At 42.7% G+C, this 24,092-nt stretch overlaps 1 protein-coding gene across 4 annotated transcripts in view; it reads right to left on the bottom strand.

The window, feature by feature from the left end:
• The window catches only part of LOC139226422 (rab effector Noc2-like), a 300,066-nt gene that overhangs the window by 82,348 nt on the left and 193,626 nt on the right, over positions 1-24,092 (bottom strand). For all 4 annotated transcript variants that reach the window (XM_070857183.1, XM_070857186.1, XM_070857185.1 and 1 more), the window contains one exon: positions 8,740-8,826. In XM_070857183.1, coding sequence (XP_070713284.1) covers positions 8,740-8,826 — 87 coding nt within the window. The remainder of the gene's footprint in view (positions 1-8,739; positions 8,827-24,092) is intronic.

Here is a 24,092-nt window from a genome sequence, read left to right as displayed (position 1 = left end):
ATTCAGCTGTTACAATTCATTAAAACAAGGAGGTCACACAAAATATTTTTTTTTTATTAGAACCAGGGATTTTCTGAAAGTCAGTATAAAATTCAGCATAAAACTTAACAGTACAGAAATTGAAATGTGTTGCTTTTAATAGGAAGAGTCTTCGGTTGTTGAATTTTATCATCCCAACAGCAGTTTAATGGACCATACAGTGATGTGTTTTTAATAGCATTTTCCTTTTGAATGCCACTTAAAAGAGCTCTTAATCTAAGGTGCATCTCAACTGATTGCTTATTGCAGAGATTTCAGGGTCTTACAGGATGAAAAACAGTTACAACACTCTGCAAGGAAAATACGTCATTTGCAAAGAAAGGACGTTTAAAAAAAATAGGAAGGGTAGTGGTACAATTCCTTATGTGCATTAAAGAGCACTAAAAAGTGGAGATGAGTTAGAGGTGAAGATGTGTACACAGTTCAGAGACATAGGAGAGACTAACAGGGCAATAATATTGAATGCTTTTAACCATCTCAAGACAGAATGGAATAAAGGTATTCCAATGTGGTCAAAGTGCAGGACACTTTAGAATCCACCCAGAACCAAAAGGATAGGAAGTATAGCAAGATATAGGGCTCAATTTGCCCCAAAGCTTTTTTTTGGCATACTTGAAGAGTTACGCCCATTTTTATGAGGCCCAAGGACACCAAAAAAATGTTCGAAAGTTTCACCGTTGGTTTTCTTCATTCTGGCACAGCCTAACCTGTCCTTTAGTTTTGGGGGTGGAGCCTTGATCTGCGGCAAAAAGATCAGGTTGCCACGGTAACCAGGGACACAATGCGAGCTGAGGCTGGAGAGTGAAACATACAGCCAGCTCGCAACACATTAAATCAACTTAAAAACACATTAAAATATATTACAGCAACTTACCTCCAATTATTAAAGTTCTCCCCCTAACCCCGATGCCAGTGCCGATCCCCACCTCTATCCCAGGCTGAAGGGCCTCCTAGTCTGCTTTCCCGCCTGCTGCGAGCCTCTTGCCAGTGATGTCACACTCCCCCGCCCGACCCTAGCCCCGAGTGCCTTGCCGGTCTGCTTCCCTACACCGCCGGAAGCACCTTGCCGGTGCCGGTCCTGCTCCCCTGTTCCTAGCCCTGGCCGAAGGGCTTACCCGTCTGCTTCCCTAGCTCACCCCAAGCTCCTTGCTGGTGCCAGTCCAGCTTCAGCTCCCCTACCCAGCCCAGAGTGCCTTGCCGGTCCTGCCCCTAGCCCAAACCAAATGGCCTCCCGGTCCGCTTCCCCGCCCCATCCCAGGCCGAGTGGCCTCCTCCCTCCCGGTCCCCAAATCTAATTACACCCAAAAGGCTTCACTCCACACCACCCCACCCACCACTCTGTTTCTCCTCCTCTTCTCCCTCCCGACCACCACCCGCCCACCCGCCCCCAACCTCCTTCTCTCTTACCTGTCCTGCTGCTGCTGCAGTCCAGGCATCTGCTGCACTTACTTGCGCCAATTTCTTTAACTCTCCAAAATGTTTTTCTAGAGGCCACATATGCTGGCCTAAGCAGAACTGGAGTAACTCAGCTGGCAAAACGTGCCTTAATGGCCAAAATTGGCGCAGGTGGCAGGTTACGCCCCCTTTGGCTGAAAAAAAAATTCCCTAAAAAAAAAGTCGTAACTGACTGAGTTACGGTAGTGCAAATTGATTGGGGAAACTGTTTTTTTTTTAAAAAACTTAAGTAAAAAAAAAGCAGCCTGCTCCAAAAAAACGGCACAAATCACTGGGGAAAATTGAGCCCCTAGTTTTGGGAAATAAAGTAGGGCAAATAAGTGATAGGAGAGCAGGAGAACAGAAAGAAAATAGTGACCACTACATAGATGGGTTCAATGCAAAAACAGAAGAGGGCTATATACTGGTGAAAAGGCAAAATTCAGCAAGGTTAAAGAGAATCTGACCCAAATTAACTGAGCATTGATGTTAACAAGTTGACAGATCAGCAATGGAAAATCTCCAGATATGAAATGCACAAAACACAAAAACAAGGCAAAAAAGATCCAATGGATTAAAAGAGAAATTAAAACTACACTGGATCTGAAAAAGGAGGCATATGATAAAGGTTAGAGCTAATAATACAAAAAATAATCGTGAGTAATATAGAAGGTGTAGCAAGGAACTGAAAAGAGAGATTAAAAGGCTGAAAAGGGAATATAAAAAAAGGCTAGCAGATAACAAAAAGGAAATAGCAGCATCTTTTACAAGTGTATAAAAAGTTAAAGAGCGGTTAGAGAGGGGTTTGGAGCTCTCGGGGATGAAGGAGAGAATCTAACTGTGGAGGATGAATCTATGGCAAAGATATAAAATAAATATTTTGCATGGGTTTTTACAATTGATTGTGGAATGAGAATGTTGGTATATTACAACAGGATATGGAACAATTGTTAGAGATAGCTGTAGAAAATGACTTGAAATACCTGAAACTCATTCCACTGGAGCAGAAAAGACCAAAAGGAGATATAATAGAAGTGTTTAAAGTTACTTTGATATGGTGAATACAGAAAAAGCCATTTCCTCCAGCTGGGGAGTCAGAGACAAGGAACCATAAATTTATCAAGAGAATAAGGAGAGAGGTTAGAAAATTGTCTTTACACGGAGGGTTGTTCGAGCATGGTAGACTTTACCGCAGGGAGTGGTAGAGGTGGAGACTAGCCCATCTTTTAAAGGGAAAATTGGATAAATATTTTGAGCAGAGGAAGATACATGATTATGGGGAGATAGCAGAGCAGTGGCATTATTTAATGTTCTAGCAAAAAGCCAGCATGATTGGTTAAGTAGCTTCCTTCTGTTTTGTAAAGGTCTATGGTTCCACAGTTAGGACAAATGTAATTCTTTGGCAAATGTCATAATGCATATCCACAGCGAATGGAAATCTCGTTTGGTATAGTATCTAATACTCTGTTCAGGCTCAGAATTTTACAATTGAAAAATAAATATCCCTCAATTATTCAAAGTTCATTGTATTTGCAGGTTTTTAGAAACATAGGATAGAAAAAAAAAACAGAAGGAATTTCTACACCAAAAGGAAACACTGAAGCTCTGGAAGGCTGGCAGGCTGATTCTTGTCAAAGGTTGGTGCAAGGTCAGGTTGGTTGCTGGGGGACCAAGGAGATATAGTAAGGTGCATACAGCTAGCAAGATATTGATGGAGCAAAACATCTGCAATCTAAAAAAGGTTCAGAGGCCTCTAATAATCAGAGGAAGTGTCAAAGTACAGCCTGGTCAAGATAGTCAAATGTTGCCTGTAGCATTCCACAGACCTTCACCATAAAAGGTGATGGAAAGTACATCTCATACAGTCTAGCTCCAATTGATCAGTACTTCTGTGGTCATCTAGATAGGGGCTGAAGGCTCCATGGGTCTGATGAAACCTCACCTGCGATTTATGTTACGGATGCAGGTAACAGTATTACCTTAGAAAAAGAAATCACTACCATGCTGACATAGTAAAACTGAAGTAGTAACTTTGGAACACAGAACCATTGTCCTGTGATTTTGATTAACGATAAGTGGGTTGACACTGGTTTTGACTTCTATTTATAGCAAGGATGCAACACGCGAGAAGGAGGTCTGTTAGCTCTCAGATTTATTGTTTATATCCCTCGTCTTTACTGTACAACACTTGTGTCACCATATTACTCTGTACCTGGATCCTATTTAGATAAATGGTTCCCAGAAGACTCAGTGATGGCATTTGCTGTATTTCAAATTATCATCCCGTAGAATAACACTTTTCTACACCTCCATAATTTCCTTCCCAAGTGTGCTTTATGATAAACTTTGCAATGCAGCCAAGGATAAGAATTGCATTTAATAAGGAAAGCTGATGAGGTAGAGTGAAGCTCGGTTAGATTTTCAGATGCATTAACTCTGCTCGAGACTTCAGCTTCATTATCGCTTCATTTCGTAACAAATCTGGATAAGCTGATTCAAATGCAAATTTGCTGAGCAGCTCCAAGAGAATTTTAATTACAATGATAGCATCACTAATTATATGTAAAGTGCAGCAATTCACAAAATTTGTTTCTCAACTCCTTCAGCATTAATGAATTCCTATGGTGTACAAGAATATGTCAGATTATGAAAATTCCAAGTCACAACCAGCACAAAATTCTAAAAGTGCATGATGAGTATAATCTGATGTACAGATTGAATATGGTGTGTGTGGTGCTGTGTGCGTATTCTGAAATATCAAATTGGATAGAGACCTGAATATTAACAGCTGCTGAATTAATTTATGCAAGGTTAGGAGTTGGACCTCGAAAATCTAAACATAACCTTATTTGTCCATAAGGCCATTGATATCAACAGAACACAGCCATTGGGAACCCATATTTAATATTTACCCAACTAATCCAGTAACGTAACTACTGCACGACCATAAACTACTGTACAATGACTAGTAAACCAGAGGCCTGGACAAATAATCCAGAGAATTATTTGTTCAAATTGCACCATGGCAGTTTGAGAATTTGAATTCAGTTTTTTTCAGCTTTTTCAAAAATTTCCCTATTTTTAAAAACTGAATTCAAACTGGTTTTAAATGAGCCAATATATTTCATTAAGAGCAAGTCTCCGACATAAGCAATCTTTCATAAAGGGTTCAAGCCAATCAACAACCCTGTCCCCCTCACAAAAACTCTCAAACTGCTGTCAGAGTCATTATCTCAAGCTGATCATGCCCTTTGATCTATGATTAGGTGGCTTGTGAGCACCCTTGCAGAGGTCCTAACTCAAGAAAGCATGCAACTTCATCTGTCAAATATATCAGAATAACCATTCATCATCACATGGGAGCAGGTGCATGACAATTCCACAGCCTCAAAGTTCCCCTGCAAGTCACACACCATCCTGACTTGGACATCATTGTCGCTGGGTATAAATCTTGGAACTATCTACCTAACAGCGCTGTGGGAGTACCTTCACCACACCGACTGCAACGGTTCAAGACAACTGCTCACCACCACCTTCTCGAGGGCAAGTAGGGACGGACAATAAATGCTGGCCTTGCCAGCGATGCTCACATCCCATGAATACATTTTTAAAGAACATTGAATAAAAGCGTTTTTTGAGAATGGCGAAACACTGGTTACTGAATGCAATAGATCTGGCTAATTGACACCTTGAACCAGAGGACAGTAGTAAGTTTATCAATTCGCACTTATGAAAAACACAATGGCCAGCTCATCTGGAACTGCAAATTTTTTTTCTTTGAGGAATATGTATCATTATGTAATTTTAGATCTAGCCACAAAACGTGTAAAATCTCTGCTTTTGTATGATCACATTCTCTGATGTGCATTTTTTGTAACTTTATTACTGGTTCAACTAATGGAAACAATCTCAGGATCTCAAAACATTTTGCAAAGGATATAGTCAGTTCCACAATTTTTTTTAAAAAACAGAAAGCATTCAGGCAGCATTTATACTAGAACTGTAAGATCACTGCAAATAGGTTACACTGCAGTTGTAGTGTCGTTATGGTCAGACCGGACACTGGAAGTTGAATGATACTTCCTGACAAAAAACAATGCTTCACAACCGAATCCGCTGTGTTTTCTCAAATAAATTCAGATTTACTGTTGTTTGACAGCGACATCAACTGGGTTGGCTCATTCTATTAAAACAGAAGTCTCTTTTCAAATGATAGTGTTTTTAAGGAGTGCTTTATATTTTTATTAGACTAGAATTACTAAAAAGCTTGCACATATATTAGGATTAAATCCTAAATTAAATTCTCTGCTAAATCAAACCATAGATGCTTCAACTGCTGTAGTTAACTTTCAGACCTTGATAATTTCGTTGCTCAAGTAACCTAGCAACAGGGCAGATTCTTTTGTGAAGGCTTCTGCAAATACTGTATTCATAATGGCATAAGAAAAACTTTGTAGCAACAAAAACACTGAAATTCATATTTATCACAGAAATAAGTGAAGAACGTTTATGACAGTTCAAAATCTCACTAGGGAATTCGTTTTGCAACCAAAATTAATTTGGTATTCCAAATGCAAACTGTAAATGCCAAACATGTCACTGGTTACCCACTGTGATTCAGTGTTGCAAGTCAATCTTTGCCATCAAGACCAGAAAATCAAACAGTTTTCAGCAGTTCAATAGCATTGCTTACTGAATCTTAGAACAGACACCACAATATTGAAACCAAGAATGTGACAACACATTATTTAGCAGGATGTGTTTCTGCTGTACAATAAGAGATTCCGATCTAATTCTTGTAGAATGTTGTTGATACATGTAGCACGTTTGAAAAGTTTTATAAATTTGGATTCAATATTGCACAGTGCATGTAATTATAGATAAACAATGAAAAAGTCATGTTACACGAGTTGGCATGTTATAATGGTGTACATTTTACATGACAATTTGCTGTGATGTTATGCATATCAAAGTATTTTGTTGTTTTACAAGGCCATTTTTCTTATAGATATGATATAAAATTTCTCTCTCAGCAACTGTCTCTAGCTAAAAGCATGGGCAACAACGCCTGAAAAGTACAACATTGTCAATAATAATGAGGCCTTGTCCAGAGGACAGAAGTAGTCCAGAATATCGGAGAAGTATGATTGATATTCAGTTGCTTGCCTTTTGCTTTGGACCCACTTTCTATCAGGATGGATTTAAGCATGGCCAGGGTGGAGTAGAAACACTGCATGACCATATGGGCCAAAATGTGCTGGAGCGTGCCCAGTTAGTTAGACTTGTTTTTGCACGTTGAGGTTTTAAACTTTTTGGCTCACACAATTGCTTGAAGTGTGAGCTGCTAACAGTGCAGCTAGAAGAGGGAGCAACAGGGCATTTGAGACCTTGGTGAACAATGGGACAAATAGTACATCTCTTTAACCAATGAGATTTAAGGATTGAGAAATAAACAGAGGCAGGACTGAGAAGGAGGATGAATTCAATGTTAAACCCAGTACAGAAAGAGGGAAAAAAAGAGAGATTGGATTGAGAGAAAAAAAAGAGAGACACAGGAAAAATAGGAAAAATAAATAAATCTCCTAAAACTATTCACAACCTGAAGGAGTGAGACTCTCACACTAATAATTGTTCACTTTCTGAGCCAGAGAGCTTAATTGGCAGTCATTGACAATTACCATGTTGTTAAAAAAGGGTACTTGTGCTGTTAAGTACTAAACTTAAATTACTGTGGCGAGTTTAATTGGTAATTCACGTGCAAAAGCAGCAAACATGAAATTCACAGGGAAGTTAAGCTCGAGATGTTCATGAAGCGAATGGCAGAGCGGAGCAAATCGGCCAGTAAATTATGGTGATTCGCAATTTACGGGGTATCTCTTCCTTGCCACAAGTTGATGACCGATTTGTGCATTAATAACGGCGTGCGTCATTCGGACGCCGTCAATTTTTCAGAATAAATCTAACCCCATGTGATTTCACTAATTAGCAATCACAGCTGGAGCTTCCGGCAGAGATAATAATACTACTCTGTTTACAAGTACAAAGATCAACAATTCTGTATTGTGTTTGTTCCCAAGTAGCATTCTTGGGGAAAACAGGATTACAGGGGTTCACACCGATGAATCTCCATGTGGCAAGTTATCACTTTCAGCCGCCATCGTGGAGAAACATGGAGAGACCAGATGTGCGACCAGAAGAACAGACACCCCAGTTTGTTCATGCACACATTCTAGTGGGTGGAGACCAGACAGCAGGTCTTCACTGCTCTTGGTCAAGAAGTGTATATTGTGCAGTCTTCAAGAGTAGAAAATACTTATCTAAAATGAATCATAGCCCAAATTTAAAGAGAACAATTGATATTTAAGTGTTGAATACAGGGTACATCACTTGTAAGAGTCAACAAAATGTACCAATGAGATATTTAATGCAGATTTTGTATAGAAATATTGTATTTTTTTTAAAAATAGTTAATATTGCTCATTTTAAAAGAAATGATCAACTTCAAATAACATATTTTCTTTACAAGAGTAATATGTACTTATCAGTTTGAATGAAATGCATGCCCCATGGACCACATTTAATATTTAACAGATGCCTTTACAATTATTTTCTGAAGTGAAGGTAAATCATGTGCAAAAAGGTCAGCCTAGAAATTCATTTGCGCCCAAGCTCATCATTTCATATTCTTCATTATTAAAAACTTGTTGCTTCAGATCATTCTCTCCTTTGTCCCAGATGTCTGCTCTCTTATTTAATGAAAGATTATTAAAAACAGGTTTTAATTTCTGTAAGTATTCCATAATTGTGTTGCACTTTTTTTTTTCCATCTCCGTAATTATGTTTGGTAAGAAAATCCAATAATGAGAAAAGGCTTTTCATTGATAGAACTTGGTGTGCCAACTTTAGCATTATGGTCTTGCTATCTTTCAAACATTTTAATGTATTTTTAAAATCTCTATTACCACACGTCAGATTTTTGCAAACATGTAATACTCTGAGTAAAGAAGTTCTTCCCAATAGGTTGTCAATTTATTTTTCACCAATTTAAATTCATGTCCTCTGGCTTACTTTGAAGTAATATTCTTACTTTATCTATCACCATTTCTAAATTATTAAATAAATATTTCTGTTGCCGTGCTCTCCTACATTTTTGTATGTTTTTTGTGCCCAGCTTTAAAATGAGTACAAGTATAAAAACATTAATGCGAGTCCAGTTTAAAGAAGGATACTTCAACTCTGCAACATCCCACAATTTCTGTAACCTACCTCTCTTCCCTCACTGCATATTTTGCAAAGCCAAACGGGTCTCCGCTGGTTCCCAATTGTTTCAATTCCACACTTTACGCAGACTTTCTGTGAAGAAAAAAAAAAATCAGACACAGTCAGTATCTCGGTTATCAAACTAGTATCGAGACCCATCCTCCACTTTAGCCAGCTATTAACAGTTACTTCACTGACCAAACTAGAGTTTTAATTAGTTATATGAAGCCTAATCCTTTGACAGTATTGTGGATGCTTATATTGACGTCATGACTTTGACAGAAACTTGGCTCATGACAACAACTTGTCCCTTACTGAAGCCTTCTCACTTGGCTGTACTTTCCATCTGTCCTGCTCAAACTGCCGTGGTGGCCCTCATCACCAAAACAGCACAGCTTGGTCTCTCCCTCAACTCCTCTGGTCCTTCTCCTCCTTCCAGCACCTCACCTTGTACTACCACTCTTGACATCCCTTTATAATTCTCGTTCTCTACCATCTCCAAGCCGCACCATGGTTTTCTGACCAAAATATCAACTTCCCTTTCCTCCCTCCGTCTCTGCACTGAGAAACTAACTTATTCTCTGTGATTTCAATCTCCAGCTCAACTCACCTTGAACTCTAAGTTCACTGTCTTCCTGTTCTCCCTTAAGCTCTCCCTCCATATATACTCTCCTAAAGAAATACACATCCACGCCCATGTCCCTACTTTCTCACGTGGCCTCTCTACTTCCAACATTGCAACCACAGGCAAGGCCATCTCTGACCACTTCCTTGTATCCCTCATTAGCCACATCCTCGTATCCCTCATTAGCCACATCCTCCTGCCCTCTTCCAACCCCACTTTCCCCTGTGTCCTCCCCTGGAACAAACTCTTCCCTAAGTCGCTTACAACTGAACTTTTAAACTCCCCTGTCTGGCATTTAGTTCGCCATTTGCCATAATATTTCTGTATGCAATCAAGCTGCTCAACTACTCGTTCTCCTCCAACTTAATGAAACGTTGTCCCCAGTAAAACTCTTAGTCACACTGATCATTTTCCTTAGTGTGGCCTCCAGCTTTGCTGCCGCAAGTCCAAGGGGCACAAATTTGAGTGCATCTGCCGCATAACTGGATTTGTCATCCATCGTCAGGTCAAACCAAGCCTTGCTCTCCTCCGTCAAAATCGCTCACTACTCCAGGAGCTTGTTAGAAAGCCTCAGATTCCTTTTCTCCATTAACAAACATCTCCTTAAACTGAATTCCCCTGCACCCACACCTTCACCTCCAACAAGTGCAAGGAGCTCATAGACCTAAAATTCAGACCATCTGTTCAATTGCATCTGCTGCACCACCACCGCCCCCTTCCCCACCAAGTTAAACCTCCCCCAAGGTTCCCCCTGTCCTAGCCATGAATCCACATCTTTCTCTAGTTTCTCGCCTATCTTCATTTATACCTTCTCTAATCTCATCTTGTCCATGACACCCACCTCATGCTCTCTTGACCCCATTCCCACTGAATAGTTGGCCACCCAACTTTTCTTCCTGGCTCCCATGCTAGCTGAATGGTTCCCTCTCATCAGGTACTGTACCCCTCCCTTTCAAAACCATCAACATCACTCCTGTCCTCAAAAAACCCACCCTCGACCCCTCTGTCCTTGTAAACTACCTTTCCATCCCCAACCTCCATTTCTTCTGCAAAGTCATTGAGCATGTTGCCTCCATCTTTCCAGCAACTCCATGCTTGAATCTCTACTCAGGTTTCCTTAAAACACACATCTGACCAAGCTTTTAGTCATCCTTCCTAATATCTCCTCCTTTGATTCTATCGATTTTTGTCTGATTACACTTTTGTGAAGCACCTTGGGATATTTCTCCATGTTAAAGGTGCTATATAAATGTAGGTTGTTTGTCAGTGCTCTATATAGGTTTTATACATTTGATTTTCCAAAAGATTTTTTTTTTTTTTTACAGTAACAGTTTACAATTTTCTTTCTAAAGTGTCATGGTGATTAATAAAACAGAGGCAATGTCATTCACATTCTCAATCAAGTCCAAAAAGTCATCAATAGATTAAAGATTTCAAATTCATTCTTTTAATAATATTGAATCAAATATTACTGTAATGCATATTTTTTGTAGGTTCACTGTATACTGACTTTCACTCTTTTTGCACAGCAATGCATTGTTGTTTCAAGGTTATTCAACAGCTTTGACACTATAAGCATTTCAATAGGTTACAGATTCATGCTGCAAATTAGCACATCATAAGAACATAAGAAATAAGGGGAGTAGGCCATACAGCCCCTCGAGCCTGCTCCACCATTCAATACGATCATGGCTGATCCGATCATGGACTCAGGTCCACCTCCCTGCCCGCTCCCCATAACCCCTTATCGTTTAAGAAACTGACTATTTCTGTCTTAAATTTATTCAATGTCCCAGTCCACAGCTCTCTGAGGCAACAAATTCCACAAATCCACAACCCTCAGAGGAAATTTCTCCTCATCTCAATTTAAAATGGGCGGCCCCTTAATTTAAGATTTTTCCCTCTAGTTCTAATCTCCCCTATCAGTGGAAACATCCTCTCTGCATCCACCTTGTCAAGCCCCCTCATAATGTTATACGTTTTGATAAGAGCACCTCTCATTCTTCTGAATTCCAATGAGGCCCAACCTACTCAACCTTTCCTCATAAGTCAACCCCCTCATCTCCGGAATCAACCTAGTGAACCTTCTCTGAACTGCCTTCAAAGGAAGTATATTCTTTCCTAAATATGGAAACCAAAACTGCACGCAGTATTCCAGGTGTTGGCTCACCAATACCCTGCACAACTATAGCAAGACTTCCCTGCTTTTATACTCCATCCCCTTTGCGATAAAGGCCAAGATTCCATTGGCCTTCCTGATCACTTGCTGTACCCGCATACTAACTTTTTGTGTTTCTTGCACAAGTACCCCAGGTCCCGCTGTACTACGGCACTTTGCAATTTTTCTCCATTTAAATAATAACTTGCTCTTTGATTTTCTTTCTACCAAAGTGCATGACCTCACACTTTCCAACATTATACTCTATCTGCCAATTTTTTGCCCACTCAATTAGCCTGTCTATGTCCTTTTGTAGATTTTTTGTGTCCTCCTCACACATTGTTTTTCCTCCCATCTTTGTACCTTGAAGCCACAGTTTGGTTCAAGAAATACCATCGCAACAAGTTCACCACATTAATAACAAACAGAAGGTGAAACATCAGTTACTACTCTTTGTCAGAACTGGCTCCAGACATAAATGTTGACGGTAATATATATATTAACTTACTGGGAAAGAAGAACCCACTTGATCTTACTTGCACTGGATTTGCAAGCTGGCTGTAATTCATAGAGATATCATCCAACTGTATGAATAGGGCCATTTTTTTAATTTCTCCATACTCAAAGATCAGGAAAAGGGATAAAGATTGTTTTTTCCAGATATCCATTGCCTTAATGTTGCTCTTAGATTTCCAAGTCTTCCCTGCGGAAGAGGGGCGTGGTGGTGGTGAAGGAGCTTAGGTTGCATCTGCAGTATATGCAGGCCATCCAGTGAGCTTCCTGCGAGATGGGAGGCTTTCCACCTCCCACTTAATTTCCTGCTGCAACACTCACCGAGTGCCCCAGTGCAAGAGCACCCAGTGAAACATGGCGCTGTGGCTTGCCTTCAAACGCCTAACCCGATCTCGGTGGTCCAACACACAGCTGTGTTTAGATTTCATGCCCCTTATGCGCATAAATTTCTTGTATTAATGGCCCAGGGTAGAATAAACCTGTCCCATGCAGGGACAGACAGGGAGGAGGAAAATCGTCCCTTATTCCTCCTCCTGTCCTTGGCCTCAACAAATATGCCAGACCAAAGAGCTAATTGTGGTGAATTGTCTTTCATGAGCAAGAGATTGCTTTACAAGGTTAACGTTGACCAATAGTGAGCACACACCAAAATTTAAGTTAAATGTAACTTCAACTTCAAAATACAATAGATTGAATTCGGAATCAGTTATGAACCCGGAGAGATGTGTTATGTTGCAGGTTTGGTTTTGTATTTTTGGTTCCAAATGGAAAAAAAAACATGTTTTGTTCCAGTTTCCATGAGACTTCTGTATAATTTGTCACTTGGGGTACTATGCGGGAATTCTTGAGTGTTACCAGTATTACTATTAGCTATTGAGGCAATTTCAGTGAGTTACTATTAGTTACTGGTGGAATCAAAGTTCTTCCCATCTATGGTTTCTCCCCTGCAGATCCCTCCCGGCACCTTTGCTTTCCCATCTTATCTGCCCTCAGTTTCCCTACTTTGCCTGATCGTTGAATGAATCTTTTCATATGGCCAGATGTCACGTGATCAAGCCTCCAAGAATACAATCAGAGTTGCTAACACTATGTCCCCATTTGAAACCCATTCATACACTTTTCCACCTTGTTAATTTCCATCCTGCCTGTAAAAGGTCAAGATCTATTTTTCAACCATTTAAAATGGGTTAATGCCTCCACTAAAATAGTGAACAGTGGAATGTCTATGAAAGCATCAAGTGTGTGCCTGCTAATGTCACCAACAATGTCTCGGCTCGAAAGTTTAATTATATGCTTAAAACAGTGTTGCAGGTTAGTACCAGGACCTAGTAACATTTAAAAGATAAAAATAATAAGTAATCCAAGTATCACTGAACTGTGGCATAATGTCCAACTTCCATTTCACTTTATGGTTCAAGGTTCGATACTGTTGTCTAATTTCTCATTCTTTTTCTCCATTCCAATTCCCAACAGAAATGGGGATCTGTCAATTCTTCTTCGTGATTCTGCGATAAGATGACAGTGCTGAGGAATGGAATATTTCCAAACATTGCACAAGCAGTACCAGGGTTGATTACACCCTGAACAACATCCACCATCACCCAGTGTGACATTTCTATTTCACACATCAGCATTCCCTCTGGCTTCTTGGAGTGAAATTTCCAAATCTGGTTAGTTTTGTGCTGCGGACTTGTGCTAAAACTCACATTTAGAATCCTTACAGGTTTAAGAAAGAGCAGACTTGTTTTCTCGTCAATGTGGTCTGGCTTCAAACCAACATGCCAGAAGTGAGAAAACAGTGTACTGACCCACCATATCATTCAGCCCTCCTGGCCTGATTTATTTCTTTAAACTTTTATTTCAAATATTTTCTTAATAAAAGTTCTTCATTTAAAAGGTTGGCAAGTGGTTTATTAAGAACATTAGGTTTCGCTCTTAATTCCATAGTGATACATTTAGGGCAAGTGCTAAAATTGACTTCAGGAGCAATCTGCTGAGCTTCTCAGCAATTGTGATTACTACCACTGAGTTACAAAAACTGAAAAAAATATTAAATATTAGCAATGCCAAATCTGAAAATCTAAAACAAGGTTTTATAATCTAATTTCTCATTCTACTGTAAAAAGACATAAAACCATTACTGAAAAGAAAGAAAGACTTAGATTTATATAGCGCCTTTCACGACCACTGGACATCTCAACGCTTTACAGCTATAGGCAACCAACTGATTGCCTATTCACCACATAAAAGTTGTGACCCATGTCACTTGAACCATTTGAGGGAAACATTTGAGGGAAATTAATTGTTCTTTTTGAAAAAAGGATAATTGAAGATACTTAATATGAAAATGACCTTAATCAGCATGTGTAAATTCTGGCCTTCATTTTGAAAGCAACAGCTGTCCTCATTGTCGAATTAACATTGCAGCACCTGAGCACAGGCTCCCACTGGTTGTTAAGTGCCATTTTGAACCGAGGGATCAAATTATATGTTACAAAATAATCACCAGTGTGTGTTCATTATGCCTCAGCAGGCAAATGTACTGTAAGAATTCTGCATAATTAATTTTCTGTTGTTTTTATAATGGACTGGGATGTCCTAGTGTCAGAATATAGAAGTTCAGATTGAAAATTGGGCTATTTCATCTTTAATCTTCCGTCAGTTAAGATCATTGTGAATTTTGAACTTCATGAGATGAATGACAGCACTACTTAAGATTAACATCTATTGATGTGGACATCCCTTTATGTCACCACTGCAAAGATTTCTGCTATATTCCAAAATACATTCCATGTCTTTTTTTTAAAAATACAATCAGTATTTGTAGAGACATTGGGGCTGAAATTCAGGGTCCGGATAAGGCCCATTACCACCATTTTGCAGCGACCATGCGGCGGAATCGAGTGGCCTCCGCGTTGCAGTCAATTTGCCGCCCCGACCTTAACTCAGCTCGGGGATTTTTTGGCCTGTCCCCACTTCCACCCCACTGCTGACGGCCGCCGCAAGCACGTTATCAAAGTGCGCACTGCCGCTCTCCCACACCTCCAGCACACGCCACCCCAAATTTACCTGAAAAAAATCTTTGCTCCACCGCGTGGTTGTCCTCGACAGCCTTTTCTGTCGGTGTACCTGCTTTCTTGTCTGTGAACCACGGCAGTGCGGCGGCCCTTCAAGGGGAGGGCGCACTGCCGCAGCTGTGTTTTCAATTTTGCCGGCTGACTTCCCGATCGGCCAGCCAGTTATTGCCCCTCTTGGGTGCCAGGCCCCCTGGCCTGGCCAAAACCCTCCCTGGTGGCCCAGTGGCCGAACCTACAGAATCGCTGATTCTCTCCCCTTATGAGTGGAGAGACGTGGTGACGCACAGGCGCAGTGACGTCACCACCGATCCGTCGCTAAGTGACAGCGGTGGAGACTCAGTCCCGCCCCCAACATCCGCCCCTCACCAGGACTGACTACCACACTTCCGCCCCCATTATGATCAACTTCTGGTCCCACGCGAAAAAAAGTTCAAAGTGGAGAAAATCGATCAGGAGACTGCCTTATCGCACCCGGCGGTAAAAACAGGTCAAAAATCGTAGGTGGGCCAGGTTTCGGGTGTGCCTGAATTTCGGCCCCATAAAATCAGTTTGCAGGCTGCACAACTCATTAACTTCCTGTCTGTGATGGGAAGGGGTGGTGGGGGGGTGGGCAACGGCGGCGATTGTGGAAGGTAGCGGTGGTGATTGGGGAGGGGGTTAATGCCACATTGGTGGGAAAGGGGCGGTTTTTGGGGGAGAAAAAAGGGGCATCAGTGATCGCCAGTGGTCGACGTGGTTTGTAATGTAGGTTCAGGGGGAGCAGGAGTGCACTTCCCGGCCCCACATTGAGGGAAGCATACTAGAAACACTTACCTTGTTAGTTGCGACCTGCAACAATCCCTTTAAGGACCGCCTGTTAGGCCGAATGTGGGCCTGGTTGTACGGTGCCAGCTGTGTTCAGAGCAACTCTATTGTAGCGGGAGCCTCACAGGTGTATGGCCCCTTATTTAAATATGCAAAGGGACTAATACCTGTTCCAGTTACTAAGCTATAAGGAAGCAAACCAACGCCCCCCCCCTCCCCCCGCCTTCTCTTTCATTCTGCCTCTCACACACATCTCTACTTCTGAAAAATCTCTCTCTCCCTTCTAGTTTAACACATTTTATAAAGTTGGGGAACACGAAACAAAGCAAGACAATTGAGTAATCAGAATTGTTCATTCTCCCTCATCCATAGCCTGTCGTTTTAAAAACTCAATATAAATTTTACTTGTTTTTCCAAACTACTTGAAGAAAAGCAACTGGGCAGAAAGTGCTAGTAGATAAAGAAAAAAATCCCATCAGTACAGCTGCCTGAATGGTACCAGTGTATCCTTGGAAATTCCACACACATGTGCTCAGCCTGCGTTGTCCAAATTCAGCTCAGAGTCACAGATAAAAGCACTAAATTGTCCTGTGTGTCTTTTAATGGAGAGGGGGGCCGGGGGGGGGGGGGGAATTTTCAGGGCTTTGGGGAAAGGGCAGGAGTGTGGGACTAACTGGATAGCTCCTCCAAAGAGCCGGCACAGGAGCAATGGGCTGAATGGTTTCCACGTTGTATCATTCTATGAAATGCAATCGTTCCATTGTGAAATATGTATTTTATTTTTTTTAATTTGTTTAAACACTTATTTTGGACAGTTGAGATTTCAGTTGCTAAGATCAAAATATCAGCTATTAAAAAATTCAGTACCGCTGAGTGATGAATGAGCGTAGCAGAGATTGTGCAATCGCTAAGCAATATATTCTAACTGTAAAATCCCAGCTATTGGGTCATACAGTACGACACAATGTTCACAATACCTATCACAGCGCCACCTACCACAGTAACAGGCTCTGCAGGTACATGTACGTTTTCAATGAAACACAGACCCAGGTACCAAACTTAACATATAATAGATGGACTGACCCACAAAATTTGAATTCCCTTGGCACATTATTATGCTGGTGAGATTTGCACCAGTTCTTAACCATAAAGAAGTGATTTACACCAGTGCACAGAAATTGGCTCCAGTAAGTGGATGTCATATACTTCCCCACAGAGAAGGAAGATGAACCTGCAAAGGCTCGTATACAGCACCAAATAACAGGGCTTTAAAGTTCTTATAAAATAAATTTCAGACACAATTATATGTGGAACAGAACAACCGGTCATTTCCTTTGGCACTGTGATCACTTGAAGTCTGGCAGGTAAGACATCCGCCCCCACCCAGCCACACTCACGCTGACTACAGAGGTTTCTGGCATCAGCTGAATTAGAATATCATGGACAAGTACCAGGCACTGAAAATATCTCACATTGGGAACATCCCCATGGAGGGATGGAAAATATAGCGTTACTGTAGGTTGCTGTAATGTCTGCAGCAACTTAAAGGGCCGCCATTGTCAAAAGATTTTGCTGCAAACCTGGAGGTTCATCAGATGAAGAATGCCAAACAGATCTGGTGCAGAGCAGAGTGTCCGCATTTCACAGATACTGATGTTGAAGTGCTCCCACAGGAATTTAGGGAGGGAATGGAGGTACTATTTTGTATCGGCAATGAAAGGCATTATGTTAGAATACAGGGCCCCAAGTTTCCACATGATTTGCTCCTGATTTTTAGGAGCAACTGGTGTAGAACGGAGTATCTTAGAAATCGGAATTCTCATCATTTAGTTTGCTCCAGTTCTAGTCAGTTAGAACAGTTTCACTTTGGAACAGAATTATTTTTTCAAAAGGGGGCGTGTCCGGCCACTTACGCCTGTTTTCAAAGTTTCGTCAGTGAAAACTTACTCCAAACTAACTTAGAATGGAGTAAGTAAAGATTTTTGTACGCTCGAAAAAAACTTGTCTACACTTTAGAAAATCAGGCGTAGGTTACAAATCAGGCGTAGGGAATGGGGGGGGGGGGTTTAAAGGGAAGTTTACAAACATTAAACACTTCAGTTTTACAAATAAAGAGCCATCATCAATAATAAATGATAAATACATCAATAAATCAACCAATAAATCAATCAAAAAAAATTAATAAGAAATAATTTTTTTTTTTAAATCAATAAATAAAACATTTTCTACTTACCGACTGCAGCACCGGGAGCCCTCCAACAGTGTGTTGGGATGCCCGCCCCCCGCCCCCCCCACCCAGTGTGTCTCTATCTCTCTGTCTGTCAGTGTCTGTGTTTCTGACAGCGAGGGGAGGGTGAGGGGGAGGAGGAGGGTAGAGGGAGAGAGGGGGGGAGCAGAGGGAGGAAAGGGGGAGGGATGGGGGAAATGGGGGCGGGATGGGAGAGAAGGGGGGGAGAATGGGGAGTGGGGAGAAGGGGATAAAGGGGAGAAGGGGGAGAAAAGAGATGGGGGAAGGAGATTGGGGGGAAGGAGATGGGGGGGGGAGGAGATTGGGGGGGGAAGGAGATTGGGGGGGGGAAGGAGATTGGGGGGGGGGGAAGGAGATTGAGGGGGGGAAGGAGATTGGGGGGGGGAAGGAGATTGGGGGGGGGAAGGAGATTGGGGGGGGGAAGGAGATTGGGGGGGGGGAAAGGAGATAGGGGGGGGGAAAAAGGAGATTGGGGGGGAAAGGAGATTGGGGGGGAAAGGAGATTGGGGGGGGAAAGGAGATTGGGGGGGGAAAGGAGATTGGGGGGGGGAAAGGAGATTGGGGGGGAAAGGAGATTGGGGGGGAAAGGAGATTGGGGGGGGGTAAGGAGAAGGGGGAGGGAGGCTGAACGGGCCGGGCCCGAGACTTCGGGCAGGGCCCGTCCCCAGCACCAGATTTACAGATAGGTGGCGTTGGGTCGGGTCGGGGGGAGGTGGGAGGAAGGTCGGTTCGGTTCGGGTCGGGGTGGGGGGGGGGGGAGGGAGGGAGCGGGAGTCGGGTCGGTGTCGGGTCCGGTCCGGAGGCGTGGGCGGGGGCGGGAGTCGGGTCCGGTCTGGAGGCGGGGGGGGAGCGGGAGTTGGGTCCGGTCCGGTCCCGGGGGCGGGGGGGGGAGATGGGTCGGTGTCGGGTCCGGTCCGGAGGCGGAAAGCGGGAGTCGAGTCGAGTCGGGTCGGGAGGAAGCAGGAGCTGGGCGTGGGAGGAGCCTTATGCACGCAGCCCCAGTGAGGCCATTCGGCCAGGGCTAGGGGCTGCGTGCTTCCAGTTTTGCGCGCCTGGTGCTACTGCATATGTGCGCCCACTGTAGCGTGCATGTGCAGAGGTCCCGGCACTGTTTTCAGCGCAGGGACCTGGCTCCGCCCCCGACAGCTCCTGCTGCGCTGCGCCGAGGGCCAGTGGACCTGCAGGGAGCTGGAGAATCTGGAGGGTTTTTTTCGGCGCACTTTGTGGTGTGAAAAATGGGCGTCCAGGTCGGGACTGCGCCGTTCTAGGCGCTGCTCGAAACTTGGGCCCCAGGAGTGTACAAAATGCACATGATTATGTAAATAAAACTGCGAGGCGACTAATGCTGTGTTTAAATGGTTGTGTTGAACTCTAGATTAAGTGTCTTCTCAAATTGGGATTAGATGCTAAGAAATGCTGATGTTTTGGTTCCCTGTTGAGATGTTATAGCATTCTGCACTACAACAACCATTGTCTGTTGTTTTCAAGTTAAGACTTCAACTTTGTTTATGTATCTTTAAGACACAAGTGTTATAGAAACACTTAGAATGGAGGGAAGTTAACGTAAACAATTTGCAACGTAGTAAAGGAGATAATGACCCTAAAGCAAGCAGTTGCTCCCCTCTCGGAATGAGTGATCACAGTATGGTTGAATTTGTAATACAGATTGAGGGTGAGGAAGTAGTGTCTCAAACGAGCGTACTATTCTTAAGCAAAGGGGACTACAGTGGGATGAGGGCAGAGTTGGCTAAAGTAGACTGGGAACACAGACTAAATGGTGGCACAATTGAGGAACAGTGGAGGATTTTTAAGAGCTCTTTCATAGTGCTCAACAAAAATATATTCCAGTGAAAAAGAAGGGCGGTAAGAGAAGGGATAACCAGCCGTGGATAATCAAGGAAATAAAGGAGAGTATCAAATTAAAAATCAATGCGTATAAGGTGGCCAAGGTTAGTGGGAAACTAGAAGATTGGGAAAATTTTAAACGACAGCAAAGAATGACTAAGAAAGCGATAAAGAAAGGAAAGATAGATTACGAAAGTAAAATTGCGCAAAACATAAAAACAGATAGTAAAAGCTTTTACCGATATATAAAATGGAAGAGAGTGACTAAAGTAAATGTTGGTCCCTTAGAAGATGAGAAGGGGGATTTAATAATGGGAAATGTGGAAATGGCTGAGACCGTAAACAATTATTTTGCTTCCGTCTTCACAGTGGAAGACACAAAAACCATGCCAAAAATTGCTGGTCACGGGAATGTGGGAAAGGAGGACCTTGGGACAATCACTATCACTAGGGGGGGTAGTGCTGGACAGGCTAATGGGACTCAAGGTAGACAAGTCCCCTGGTCCTGATGAAATGCATCCCAGGGTATTAAAAGAGATGGCGGAAGTTATAGCAGATGCATTCGTTATAATCTACCAAAATTCTCTGGACTCTGGGGAGGTACCAGCGGATTGGAAAGCAGCTAATGTAACGCCTGTGTTTAAAAAAAGGGGGCAGACAAAAGGCACGTAACTATAGGCCGGTTAGTTTAACATCTGTAGTCGGGAAAATGCTTGAAGCTATCATTAAGGAAGAAATAGCGGAACAACTAGATAGGAATAGTGCAATCAAGCAGACGCAACATGGATTCATGAAGGGAAAATCATGTTTAACTAATTTACTGGAATTCTTTGAGGATATAATGAGCACGGTGGATAGAAGTGTACCGATGAATGTGGTGTATTTAGATTTCCAAAAGGCATTCGATAAGGTGCCACACAAAAGGTTACTGCAGAAGATAAAGGTACGCGGAGTCAGAGGAAATGTATTAGCATGGATCGAGAATTGGCTGGCGAACAGAAAACAGAGAGTCGGGATAAATGGGTCCTTTTCTGGTTGGAAATCGATGGTTAGTGGTGTGCCACAGGGATTGGTGCTGGGACCACAACTGTTTACAATATACATAGATGACCTGGAAGAGGGGACGGAATGTAGTGTAACAAAATTTGCAGATGACACAAAGATTAGTGGGAAAGCAGGTTGTGTAGAGGACACCGAGAGGCTGCAAAGAGATTTAGATAGGTTAAGCGAATGGGCTAAGGTTTGACAGATGGAATACAATGTCGGAAAATGTGAGGTCATCCACATTGGGAAAAAAAAAAAACAGTAAAAGGGAATATTATTTGAATGGGGAGAAATTACAACATGCTGCGGTGCAGAGGGACCTGGGGGTCCTTGTGCATGAATCCCAAAAAGTTAGTTTGCAGGTGCAGCAGGTAATCAGGAAGGCGAATGAAATGTTGGCCTTCATTGCGAGAGGGATGGAGTACAAAAGCAGGGAGGTCCTGCTGCAACTGTATAGGGTATTGGTGAGGCCGCACCTGGAGTACTGCGTGCAGTTTTGGTCACCTTACTTAAGGAAGGATATACTAGCTTTGGAGGGGGTACAGAGTCGATTCACTAGGCTGATTCCGGAGATGGGGGTTACCTTATGATGATAGATTGAGTAGACTGGGTCTTTACTCGTTGGAGTTCAGAAGGATGAGGGGTGATCTTATAGAAACATTTAAAATAATGAAAGGGATAGACAAGATAGAGGCAGAGAGGTTGTTTCCACTGGTCGGGGAGACTAGAACTAGGGGGCACAGCCTCAAAATACGGGGGAGCCAATTTAAAACCGAGTTGAGAAGGAATTTCTTCTCCCAGAGGGTTGGAATCTGTGGCATTCTCTGCCCAAGGAAGCAGTTGAGGCTAGCTCATTGAATGTATTCAAATCACAGATAGATTTTTAACCAATAAGGGAATTAAGGGTTATGGGGAGCGGGCGGGTAAATGGAGCTGAGTCCACGGCCAGATCAGCCATGATCTTGTTGAATGGCGGAGCAGGCTCGAGGGGCTAGATGGCCTACTCTTGTTCCTAATTCTTATGTTCTTATTTATGTTTTCTGGGGCTCAATTTTGGCCAGGAGTTGCTCCATTTTTTTTTGGAGTAACCTGCTTTTTCTGGCATAACTTAAAAATCCCTAGTTTCCCCAATCAATTTGCACCAGTGTAACTTAGTTATGTTTTTATTAGGTTTGTTTTTTTTTCCTCAAAAGGGGGTATTACCAGCCACCTATGCCAGTTCTGTCCATTTAGACAACTTTGGCCAGCTAATAGTTACTCCATTTTTACTTAGGCCAGCATATGAGGCCACTTGAGAAAACCCTTGCGGAGAGTTAAAGAAATCGGCGCAGGTAAGTACATTGGAGGCCATTCGGCCTGGGACAGGGTCGGGAAGCAGAGAGGACTTGCACCTAAACCAACTAAGCCTTAACCCTTACCAATGTTTGCAAACAAAAAATACTAACAATACAATAAGAAATAAAAAATTGAAATCCTACCTTCACTTTCAAACTTGGCCTGGGAAGGCAGCTGGTCGGTGCGGGAGGCCGCTCGGCCTGGGGTAGGGGCGGGACAACACACCGGGAGGCCACTCAGCCAGGGCTAAGGGCGGGCAGGAGAACTGACAGTTCTCGTGCCTGCCCTTAGCCCAACAAAGGAGGCAGAATAAATGCAGAGAATTGTACCAAAAGGAGCCCAGCAATGCAGGGAGGAAGAACAGCGCCATGCTCTGAAACTGACAGAGATCTATATCAATTGGGGGTGTTGTTGCAGACTCACTGCGCATGCGCGGACATCACGAATCACCACTGTGCATGTGCAGACGTCTCAGCACATTTTCCAGCGTAGAACGACTGGCCATGCTGTACGACTGCAGTGACGAGGCCAGACAGCGATCAAAGTTCCAACATTTTTTTTTCGCCGCATCTGGGAACTTGCGTATGTGCTGCAACTCCGGTAAGTGCGCCGTAAAATAGGCTCGGCCAAAATTGAGCTCCTGGTCTGCGCCTCAGAGGATAGAGTCAAAAGAAATAAGACACTAATTTTAAAGGAAGAACTCCTGAGAAAATATACACAGAAAAGAAATGTGGCCAAAATCATGAGGCAGCTTTAGGAAGGGTTCTTAATTCAGAAGCGAAACAAAGAACTCAACACGGCATTGGACAGGGAGTTTTAGGGAAACATCTATAGGTCAAAAGGTCTCGACAATATCCCATTTCAGGCCCACCCCTAAAGAGAGAATAAAAGTAACTTCCTCAAGGCTGTTCTCACAAACGGTGTGAGGAGAGAGCGAAACAGAAGTTGGGCTGGTCAAACACTCCTTGAGCGATCCCATGCTTTATAGAAGGAAGCTCTCGATGAAGAGAAAGGCTGCAAGCCAGAGAACTGCTCACGTGCGCAAGCCGTCTGTCCAATCGGATCGGTATCAGCTACTTGTCACGGTCGTATGTTTTTGCTGGAAACTAATGTGTTATATTCTGTCTTACACTCTGATTAAACACAATATACCCACCAGATTGGTTTACAGTTGATCCTGATTATGAAAGTGACAAGAGATAGCCTTAACCTAGCTATTTCTAACAATTAGAATGAGAACTGGAAGCAGATGGTAGAAGAGTCAGTGTCACTTACACTATTCAGAGCATAGCCATCTAATGCCACAACATTTTAATCACCTTATCAGATCAGGTAAGAAATGTCTGCTGCACCTTCCAAGAATGATCGGTATAATACATGACTGCCACTTACAACCACTGCGTTAATGTGCTCGAGAGCTTACCATCAATGCCTAACCTGGTGGCCTTTATACCCTCAGTCTTCACCTGCAAGTGTTCTTTCACTTGCCTCCTTGCATACAATTACCCACTAAAAATATCATTTGAAATGTAATTGTTTGCCAATTAGGCATGCAGATACTTGGATTGACTGACACTCAGTTACCACGCTAAATTGGCCCTTTTGCCTTTCTTTTTCTAGGACAAGACAACCCTGTAAAAATTGGTTGACTGGTGATTGACCCCAAAATCTCTGTCACCATACAAGGAGGAAGCACTGGAAGTATCTGGG

Source organism: Pristiophorus japonicus, chromosome 16 (genome assembly GCF_044704955.1).
Source record: "Pristiophorus japonicus isolate sPriJap1 chromosome 16, sPriJap1.hap1, whole genome shotgun sequence".
Classification (NCBI taxonomy): Eukaryota; Metazoa; Chordata; class Chondrichthyes; family Pristiophoridae; genus Pristiophorus; species Pristiophorus japonicus.
The sequence above is the reverse complement of the archived record's forward strand: the minus strand, read 5'-3'. Positions and strand labels throughout refer to the sequence as shown.